We start from the raw sequence: 10962 nt of genomic DNA on the forward strand, positions 1-10962 counted from the left end.
CACAGAGGGAGGCAAACAGCCCACATAGGGTGTGGCACCCCGGATCAGAGAAACCGGAACACCCTGTATTCCAGCCCAGAGATCGAGGATAAGTCTTCTGTAATACGACACTACTTAGCATAGAACAAATTAGCTCTTTATTACAATCTATATTGGGTACAAGGGGATACATCGGCACGGCGACACTACGCTTGCCACTGTTGCTCTATGCAAGGAGAAGAACAACTCAAAGCAGCAAAATAACTCTAGCAGCGGAACAACATAGAATGTGGTGAACTCCATTCCACAGGTACTCTGGCTGGAACGCGTATCCTAGATCGCAAACAAGGGATCCATGAGAAACAAGCAATCAAATCCGACATGACATGCAAACTGGCATGACACGCCAGGTCAGTACATTGAATGTACTTGCAAGCTCACAACAACCAGAAGCATTCAAGACAAACAACTGCATGGCGATTACAGGTTAAGAAGGATTAACATGATATCATCAACAACATGGCATGAACAACATGATACCGCTAACACATTATGAGCATGGCATGAACATATAAACATGATGACACTAACATGCAACATGATGACACTATCATGCACCATGATGACACTATCATGCACCAACTTACTCTGCTCGGGTTACCTCGTAACCATCACATGCATCACTTACCATCCTCGGACATCACACGATCATCTCAGGATCAAATCAAGCTTGGTATAAATAATATCGTAGCAATCAATACACGACCACAAGGAGCTTGGCATTTAATTACCTGTGATTCTTGCATAACACCACAAATATTCAACAACTCGGTATCCTCGATACCACGGTGATCCTCTCACGATCACATAAAGATCAACCAATTTCTTTCATCATCGAACCGGCGTTTTTATTAAGCACATCATTATTATTACTATTGACCCATAGTGTGACCTACTTACGAACTGGGCCCTTATGCGCGGGCGCGGCTATAACACACACTCTGCAGAGGTTAGCAAACTGTACCCACACCATGGAACCCATGGCCTCTCGCTCCCATTCGGGTGGACCAACGACATTCCGACAAAACCGATCTACTACCATGACACTCTCCCGGCCACTCCGACCAACTCCCTCTCAGGGCTAAGTCATGGGTGGCCCCATGCCTACCAAGGGCATCTTCGGCCACCGAAGCAAAACAATCCCAAACGGGGACAATCCGGATATAACAACAACGGGCACACAAGGCTTATGCCGTCCTACCTGATCAGGGTAGCGCCCACGCATAACCTTCTCTCGTTGGAGGCACCTACGAGAAGCATGAAAATAGACCCAGTTAGGTCCTTCCCATAAAGGCAAATGTGGTTGCACTGGTCAGCTTGATTCAGTGGCACGATGACTCAGCCAGCAGTTGTTCAAGTTCATTATTATCCAGTTAAACTAGAATGCAATAGTTGAGTCATATGAAAATAACATGATGCAACAATAATGCATGATACTAACATAAACATGGATGCAACATAAGCCTTAAGCATAATAATAGTGAATCATTTATCCAGATGAGCATGGCATACTGACGAGCATCACGAGCATAACATTACTCATGCCATAACTACTAGCATCAACAACAACTATCATGCAAGAACATAATGACAACACTATATGCAAGCATTTAACCAACTGGATGCAAAGGAACATGCATAGCAACGGCACTCGGAACAGACGATAGTCGTGCACCGAAGACCATCACCAACATCAAAATGTACTACTACCAAGCATGAAAGTAATACTAGCAAGACAAATGATAACCAGATGCATCGAAACATAGCACGAAGGCGAACATGAAACCATAAGCAGCACCGAAACAATGATAGCGGTAGCACGTAAACAAACAGACATTTATTAAGTGTTCAAGTTGAAGACCATGGCTAATGCATGGCTATCAGGCAAATGGTGGTTGTGGCTTGCCTGGGGGTGAAGAAAGCACCAGGGAGAAGTGCGGTGAAGCCGCGGAAAGAATCGCCGGAAAGGGTTCTCTTTCAGAGGGGGCTGATTAGGGGCAAAGGAAAAATGGTCATTTCCAGTATGTCAAACCATAGTGAAAATGATGGGAATAGAACGGGCTCGACGAGGCGAAGAAATGGGCTTTGGATTCACCTCATTCGGAGTCTCGAGCAAAAAGTTATAGCCCGGTGAAGTCTAGGGACCAATCTATAAAAATAACTCTACAAACAGGACCCTAAGCTGAAAAAAGAGAAAGCATATTTAGAAGATTACGCCTTCAGAACAGAGGAGGTGTACTTTAGGCTGAAATAGAACAAAACTATGCTTCCCAGCTAGGAAGACGTATTCCAAGGAATACGCCTCCACTTATCCAGCGTGGCAAGGCAGTGCCGGGCGGCTTAGAGGCTTACAAGTGGGGTCGCTAGGGAGGAGGGGCCCGCCTGGCCTGGCTTCTTCTTCTTCCTCCCATTCTCCCGACAGAACAGGGGAGAAGCGAGTCGGAGGCGCGGCCGGCGCTGGCCTCGCTGCCTCCGACCACCTCCTGCTGGGGCGAGGGCACCAGCGGCCTCAGGGTGGGGCACTGCACCCGTCCAGGGGCTCGACACTCGCCTGGGAAGGCCAAAGTGGCTGCGGCACAAGTGCCCACGGCGGGACAGAGGAGCGCGGACAGCGGGGGCTCCGGCGGCTTCGGCCACCAGTGGTGGAGCTCGGACCACCAGCGGGCTCAGAAGAACGCCGTGTACCCACCATGGTGAAGCAGGGACGACGAGGAGAGAAAGAGCGATAGTGGCTTGCAGAGCAGAGAGCTTGGGCGGCGGCGTCCGATCCTTGGGGTCGCGACCACATGGTCTCCGGTGGCAAGCTGATATCAGGGGAGTATCGCCGGAGTGAGGGTGTTCTTCTGGAGGTGGAGAAGAGGAGGGAGGGGCTCGATAGTGGGGCAATTTAAGAAGATTCCGACGGCGGGCACAACAGCCGTGGGGGTCGAGGAGAGCTCCTAGAGCTTGAATGAGTGGCTAGGCGTGGTCCTGGGACAGGAGTGAAGAGCTTGGTGAGGTCGCGGCACCTCGAGGTGGGTTTATATAGGAGGGGCAAGGCGGTTGGGGCCTAGTGCTTCCACGGCGACGTGTTGCTGGTGCTCTGGCATGGGCAGGTTCACGGGAGGGCGTGGGAAGGCGACGAGGGAGGACGCGGATGAAGCGCAGAGGTCACGAAGACAAGGTAGAGCTCGGGGACAAGAGAGGGAAGCGGCCGCGGCGCGAACAAAGCCGGTCGGCTACAGTTCGCCCGTGGGCGCACGGCAACGAGCGCCAGCGAGGAGGCTTCTGGAGGGGGAGACAGGTCCAGGGGGACGGCGACGACATGGGAAACACGTTGGACAGGTTCACACGTGTGAAGACGACAAGCACGAGCAGGGCCGAGGCAAAACGACGATCTGGACGCGACCATAGCATGCCAAAATGGTGGTCACCACCAATACTGGCACGATGAGGACAACAACGGATGCCGTGAGATGTCTGGTGATAAGTCCCTGCATCACTGAGCCTTAGAGAAGCGATAGATCACGAAGAGAGGCACTGGATCGATGGGATTCTTCCTCTAAAGTTTGTTGCATCAAACTTGGCAGAGCACTGTTGATCAACAGGAAAGTGATTGGAGCCAAATATGTTTTCTGGGGTGTTTAGGATAAGAGGGACTACAATCCTGGGAGTTTTGGAGGGCAAAGGATCAAATCTTAATATAGTTGCTTTGCAACTGACCAAAATGGTCCAGAATCAAGATCATGATGATGCTCTCACATGGACTATCAACTTAAGCTCAACTTGGGCAAGGCAGAGTTATTTGATCATATGAAGATGCTGAAAAAGGTTTCATACCATTTGGACAAACCAAAATTGTACTTCCTTCACAAACATCCCCACTGACCAGAACCTTGCAAAAATTCCACAGGGTAAATGGCTAAATGTATTGAGCCACAATTTGGTGGAGGGACTTTATATGGATAATAGAAGTCCTAGAAAAATTTGCAGCCATAATAGAACTAGATAAAATATACTTGCTTCACAAACTGATATTTTGGGCAGAAATAAAGATTTGAAGTTGTGCTCACATGGAGGCATGACATGACCTCGACTTTGGTGGAGGGATATGATTTGATGATATGGAGGGCTATGAATAATTGCAACTTATTTGGATATGCCTAGCTTGTACCTCCTTCACAAAGCTTCTTTTCTGGCCAGAAACTTTGGAAAATCATAATTCAATAATTACTAGGCAAATGAGGTTGCATTTTGTCATGTGGCAATTATATGGACAGGAAAAGGTGTCCAAGGAGTTTGAGGTCAATTGGGCAAAGGAAAATAGCACTTGCTTCACAATGTGCCATTTAGGGCAGAATAGGAAATGAATTATTTGAGCATGATGATAAACATGCAAATGAGTTTTTTGCCATATTTGATGAAGATATGACCTAACAATTTATGAGAATTATTTGGGAATTTTAGGTGTGATGGAAATATAGGTTGCTTCACAAACTATGGCAGAAAGGATAATTCCTTTAATAGAAAAGGAATATTCCCAATAAAAAGAATATTGGGATTTGGGATAGGATGAAAATGACAGGGTCTAGGGTTAGATAGGGGATGACAAGCCACTCTGGAATGGAAGAAGAAGTCACCTTCTTCAGTTTCTAGACCACAAAGCCACGGAAAAGGAAAACTCAAGCAAAAACCTCAGTGAAGTCAAACAGATAATGCAAGTAGGCAATGACTTCACGAAGACAAACTGTAAGTAAAGAGAAGTGAGAGATAGAACCAGTAGCTTCGGGAGAACAGAGATTTGTTTGACCAGTTCCAGTTGCTGTGACAATTGTACATATGGTTAGGGAGGCTGAGATTCAACTCAGAAGACCGTGTCTTCACCTTATTCCCCTTGAGATAAGGACACCTAGTCCCCGCCCAATCACTCTGGTAAGTCTTCAAGGTAGACTTCCAAACCTTCACAGACTTTGTTCATCAGCAATCCACAATGACTCTTGGATGCTCAGAACGCGACGCCTAACCGGCTGGAGGATTCACAGTCCTCAAGTGTAACAAGTCTTCAGATCACACGGACAGAAAGACTTCAGTGATGCCAAACACTCTTTGGGCTCTGGGTGGTTTGGGCTTTGTCCTCGCAATGATTCTCTCTCAAAAGCTTCGGAGGTGGGTTCCTCTCAAACGACAAAAGCCGTGTACTAACTCTGAGCAGCCACCAATTTATGGTGTAGGGGTGGGCTATTTATAGCCACAGGGCAACCCGACTTGATTTCTCTGAAATGACCCTGGGTCACTAAGGAACTGACACGTGTCTCAATGGTCAGATTTCAAACACACGCGACAGCTTGACTTGGGCTAAAGTAAAGCTGACTCATCCGACTCTGGATAAGATTTGCTCTCATTGTCTTCGCTCGAAGACATAGGATTTGGTTGAGCATCACTTCAATCACTCTGACTTTGTTCACTTGGACCCCACTTAATAGTACGGTGGATCCTATGACTTAACAAAGAAGAAAAGGAAACAATGAAACAACTAAGTCTTCGCACTCCATAGTCTTCATGCGATGTCTTCTCATGTCATAGTCTTCAACGTGAATAGCTTCACAGACCACCATTGTCTTCAATGTCTTCACACGTTTTTAGGGGTCATCTCCGGTAGGTAAACCGAATCAATGAGGGACTACTACCTGTGTTATCCTGCAATTCTCACAAACACATTAGTCCCTCAAACCATGTTTGTAGTCAATACTCCAAAACCAACTAGGGGTGGCACTAGATGCACTTACAATCTCCCCCTTTTTTGCGATTGATGACAAACTGGTTGAAGTTTTAAACGGGGATAAAAGTATGTGAAATTGTAAAGGATTAAGATATTGTCTTCATAGGTGGCAAAAAGGCTCCCCCTGAAGATGTGCATATAAATGTTTTGTGTTGGAATGCAAATGCACATGGCAGGTTGTATTTGTGGAGATCCTCTTTACCATATGAAGACAATACATCATGCATGAACAGATATACAGGAATAATGACATGCATAATGAGAAATGGACGTCTGCGGAATGACTTCATGCGGGATTTATCATCGCACATGCGGAATTTATCGTCGCATCACAGAATAGCAGAAAAAGTAGCAGACGACCATCAAGTTTAAGTGTTACAGCTCAAAGAACCAATTGTATCAAAAGCAAGAGTTGTAAACACTAGGCAAAAGTATAGCAACCACCCATATGGAAACGCTTGAATACTATCAACATATGCTTCTCCCCCTTCTGTCAGTAAGGACCAAAAAGGTTTGAAGACATAGTCTCTACTCGTTCCCATAAGGAGTAGGTGACGCAGCAGGGTCGTCGTTGATGTTTGGTGGTGCAGACAAACTTGGTGTAGAGTCGATATGCGCCGAAATTGGAGGTGGTGAAGTAGCATCATCGGTGTCATCAAGGACTCTGGCATTAACAGTTGCCGTGGAGGAGGAGTACTCTGAATCTTCAAGAGACAGGGTTCGACGCAAGACAACATTCCTGGGAGGAGTGGTGTTGAACTTGAATCTCTTAGTGAAGCCATCGTCTTGAAAATCAGCTTCGGCACTGAGCAATGTCAAACTCTTCCAAGACCTCCGACAGGTTTCACGAGTGACAAAAACATTCTTGGTGGCAAGGTTGCGAATGTGATCGATATCCACCAAGAGGCTTTGCATTTGACGCTTTAGCCAGTAATGATGCTTGTCGTGTTTCTGATGCAAGGCCACGAGAAGCTCTCGGTCATTGAGCACATGAGATCGCTTCCGAGGCCTTGGAGCAGTAGTGCTTTCTGTGGCTGCAGTACGTGCACGACGAGTATTGCCAGCCAGCGGATAAACACAGGAAGCAGCCTGAACACCTTCAACATGGTGAGAGAAACTTTGACGATCGACATTGTGAAGATAAATTGCTTCCTTGGCAGGCTTTTGGTAAATGTCTTCTATGGACATATCAACCTCTGGGAGAAATATGAGATGGTTGCGTGCAGAGGGCTGATAGTCAACAGCAGAGTGACGCTTGATCAGTCGCATAACCCATGGAGCATAGAATTTTAGACCAAATATGTCTGAGCCGGATGCAGAAAATTGGCGAATGAAGAACTCCTGAGCATTGAAGCTGATGCCATTGAGAATGTACAAGACCAATGTCTTCATTGCGCCTTCAAGCGTTGCTGAGGAAGAATGTCCTTTGATGGGCCATAGAGTTCGCCTGATAATGTGATAGATGGTGCGAGGCAGATACTCTAGGTCTTCAACAAAGAATTCCTTGGGATATTCAGCATCCTGTGGCAATGGCTTCATCATACTCAGCATTTGGCTCATATTGGGCTCTGGCTTCTGAAAGATGCTTTCCAACGCATTGCGGTCATGCTGACAACTAGGTTCATAGAGTTCACCTGGAGTGGATAGGCCAGTAAGCTCAATGAGATCAAGAGCTTTGGCTTCATGGTGTACATTGCCTGTCATCCACTCAAGGACCCATGTCTTCGGATCCCTGTTGTAGCCGCGAATGTGGAGAGTTGCATAGAATTGCAGCAGAAGCTCTTCATTCCAATTCTCCTTATCTGTCACAAACTAAAGAAGGACTGCATCTCTGAAACAGTCTAGGGCTTCTTCTAAGCAGGGTAGGCCAGCAATGGCTTCGGAATCCAAACGCATATGAGGAAATATGTGCCCTTGATTGTATAGAACACAGGAGTAATAGTTGCACTGCTGATAACTCCAGAACCGATCAGATGATATTCTTGGTTTGGAATATGGGTTCTTGGATCTATCAAAGAAGGTGTTGTGTGCAATGAAGCCATTAACATTGAATGAGCCTGGTGCAGATGCAGTACCTGGAAACCATGGCAACCTTGGTTTTGGCTTCTGAACCCGAGGCCTGTGCTCCACATGATAGTCAAATTGAGGTCCGGGAGCAGGCGGAGGAACCAGAATTGGCCATCTGACAGTGACCAGCTCTCCTTGATAGAATGCTTGCTCAATAGTGTGTGGCCTTGGTGGCTGAACAGGAGCAGTGGCATTAGCAAGGGCGTCAGGCTGCCCATTTGTTGCAGGTGCATCATTGGCTTCATGCACAGTGTTCATTGCAGGTGCCACATTATCTTCAGCCATGACAACGTCATTGGCTTCAGGGGAGTTATTGGTGGTCGCCTCAGGATTTTCAAGCTCCACTTGAGTGGTTGGAGGGTTGGGCACAAACACGTTCTCCTCTAGAACAACTTCTTGGTTGGTAGGGTTGTAGCAACATGTTCTTCTTCTTGTCTTTCATCGGCTGATGCAGCCGGATTGTCTTCAGCAGCATTGGCTTCAGACGTGGGAACCATCACAGAGGGATTTTCTTCAGGGAACACTTGACGTGCCACTGAGCTGGATTGGTTTGAACCTTCTTCGGTGATGGTTGTCATGGAGACTAATGGCCTTAGGCCTTTGTGAAGCCTTTGAAACATGGGCGATGCTTTTGGTGATGGTGTAGGCTCCATGTAATTGTCGTCATTCACCATTGGGCTGGTGACTTGCGCTGGTGGAGGACGGGGTGCACTTGGTAAGTCTTGACTTGGAGTTGCTGGTTGGGGGCGATCAGCCCATGAGGCATCCTGAGAGATTGGCATCAAAGGACGACCAATACTGATGAGTTCGTTGTTCGTGAGAACATGCGATGATACTATCTGGCGCTCGATCTGAGGAAGGACTTCATCATTAACTACATTGTCTTGGGGACCAATGTTATCAGCCGTGATGGGGTCAATGGCTGGAACTTCTTCAGCTTCAGGAGCATCTGTGAAAGCAGGCTCATGAACTATCAATTGACGCTCTTGGTGTTCAGATGCAGGACGAGCAAAAGCGATGGGCTCAACAATGAGGGGCTCTGTGGGAGCAGCCCGATCTTTCTTCTTGGTCTTTCTCTTCTTGGGCAATGGAGTGTCATCAGTGGTGTTCTTGAACTTGCGCTTTCTGGCTTCGGCTTCAGCTGCCCTGGTTTTCTTTGTTTTGAAGCCACTATGGGGACCTTAGGTTTTGAGCCTGTCATGATGGCAGGGAAGACAATGCGAGGTTCTTCCCACCTTGATGCTTCAGATGGGGCCACAGTAGACTTCTTCTTTTTGGCAGCCAGCTTGGGGTCAATGCCCGGACGCCCAAGTGCCTTGAGCTTCTCAGTTTCATTGTAACCTTGAACACACTTGGTAGCTAGATTCTTCATGCGCTCGCATGAACCTTTGGCTTCTTCACGTTTCTTGCGAAATGCATCCTTGAGGTCATTCAACATTAGTTTGAATTTCTGAACATCAGCCACACTGAGCTTGGCCATGCGCTTCTTGAACTGCTCTTTCTCATAGTCAATCTTGTTTTTCAGTTCGATAATCCTCTGAGCCAAAGCCAGCTCAGGAGCAATGGCACCTTGAAAGGCAATGCTGATGCCAATTGGGAGCTGAAGATCGGCAAAACTGAGATCTGGGTTGTCAAACCATTTATCAATGAAGGTATTCAGAATGTTTACGTCAAAGAGGGGAAAATCATTGAAGATCTCTGCCTCTTGCTTGCTCTTTATCAGCTGCTCAAGAGCATCATCTCCACACTCATCATCTGATGACAGATCAATAGCTTCGGTTTTGTTCCTCAGAATGGCAACAGGTGTCAGGGCTTGACCAGAACTTTGGATATTTTTCTTCTGTGTCATCTCTTGCTTCTTGGAGATGCGAGAGAGATCTTCAGAATTGTTACTTGGAGCAGGAGGGGCAGTTGCCAATGGCTTCACTCGAGAAGCTTTTGGTGCAGCAGTAGGTTTTGAAGCCTTGGATTTCTTTTGCTTCTACGGCTTAGGAGGAGGAGCTGGTGCATCATCAGAGTCAGCATCATCACCAAAGTGATCCACATTTGCACCTTGGACGGCAATGTGAGTGATGAGTCCTTCAAGGTTGTACAAGGGGCCGATTCTGTTTTCATTGGCTTCACGGGTGCCATCTTCCCGAGGAGCAGACGGACCTAGGTTGAGGTCAAGTCCATATGCCTTCTTGTTCTCCACAGCAGAGTCTTTCGCAAACTTGAAGTTGCGCTTGAACAGATTGTCTTCGCGACACCACAGCAGAGAAGAGGGGTCAGCATTCTCTGGCTGCGGTCCGCGAACCATGCACGGATAGAAGACTTGATCAATAGCTTCAGTCTTGGACCTGGGAGGAAAATTCTTGTATAGGATCTCCCCAGGGTCGCTTGATGGCATTCTTCTCGGCATACTCAGCAGTGACAAATCTGTATTTGAACCATTCCTCTGCCCAATATCTTCGAATCCACTGGATTCGATTCTTGCATTCTCCATAGGTTTCTTCGGGGTCTGTGTTGTACAGTTCGTGCAAATCTGGTGGCAAGTCTTTGGAAGTATTCCCACGGTGCTGTCGGATTTCGGGTTCCGGTAGACCCTTGAGGTTCGAACACTGGGGTGCGCACGGAGATTTCGCCCTCTACCTACCTGTTCCTCGCCGAATCGCTAGGATCTAAACTACCAGAGGAACAACACAAGAGACACAGAGTTTATACTGGTTCAGGCCACCATTGTGGTGTAATACCCTACTCCAGTGTGTGGTGTGGTGGATTGCCTCTTGGGCTGATGATGAACAATACAAGGAAGAACAACCTCGCGAGGGTCTGCTCTTGGCTGGTGCGATGAACTGCAAGGAGGAGTTCAGTCTCTCTCTCCCTCTCTTGATTCTAGATGCCCCCTTCCCTGGGGGTGGCTAGTCCTATTTATAGGCAAAGGCCCTGGGCCTCCTCCCAAATATTGAGCGGGAAGGGCGCCAACAATTGGCCATTTTGAAGGGGAACAGCGGGTACACTTATCCTGACTAAAGTTGGTCCTCGCCTGCCAAAGGCTCTGGCGGTGATGCCTGCTTGGGCTCCACAATGACTTCCTCCCTGCCGTTGGGCTGGTCTTG

The 10962-nt window shown here is 47.5% G+C and overlaps 1 protein-coding gene across 1 annotated transcript; it reads right to left on the reverse strand.

The window, feature by feature from the left end:
* Positions 1 to 1058: 1058 nt before the first annotated feature.
* Positions 1059 to 9236, reverse strand: LOC119292729. The gene is made up of 3 exons (XM_037571455.1): positions 9045 to 9236; positions 2392 to 2997; positions 1059 to 1286 (listed from the first exon to the last, which is right to left on the reverse strand). The coding sequence occupies exons 1-3, from the start codon at positions 9234 to 9236 to the stop codon at positions 1245 to 1247; spliced, it is 840 nt and encodes a 279-aa protein (XP_037427352.1). The 3' UTR covers positions 1059 to 1244.
* Between the last annotated feature and the right edge of the window lie 1726 nt (positions 9237 to 10962).

Source organism: Triticum dicoccoides, chromosome 4B, assembly GCF_002162155.2.
Source record: "Triticum dicoccoides isolate Atlit2015 ecotype Zavitan chromosome 4B, WEW_v2.0, whole genome shotgun sequence".
In the NCBI taxonomy this organism is placed as follows: Eukaryota; Viridiplantae; Streptophyta; class Magnoliopsida; order Poales; family Poaceae; genus Triticum; species Triticum dicoccoides.

Excerpts from the sequence above, each read along its gene's own strand:
- LOC119292729 (XM_037571455.1), bottom strand. The coding sequence starts at position 9,236 with ATGAAGAATCTAGCTACCAAGTGTGTTCAAGGTTACAATGAAACTGAG. Across the intron at positions 2,998-9,044 it reads TGACAGGCTCAAAACCTAAG|CCACTCATTCAAGCTCTAGG; the intron begins GTCCCCATAGTG and ends GACCACGCCTAG. Across the intron at positions 1,287-2,391 it reads CCTCCCTAGCGACCCCACTT|GTGCCTCCAACGAGAGAAGG; the intron begins GTAAGCCTCTAA and ends TGCTTCTCGTAG.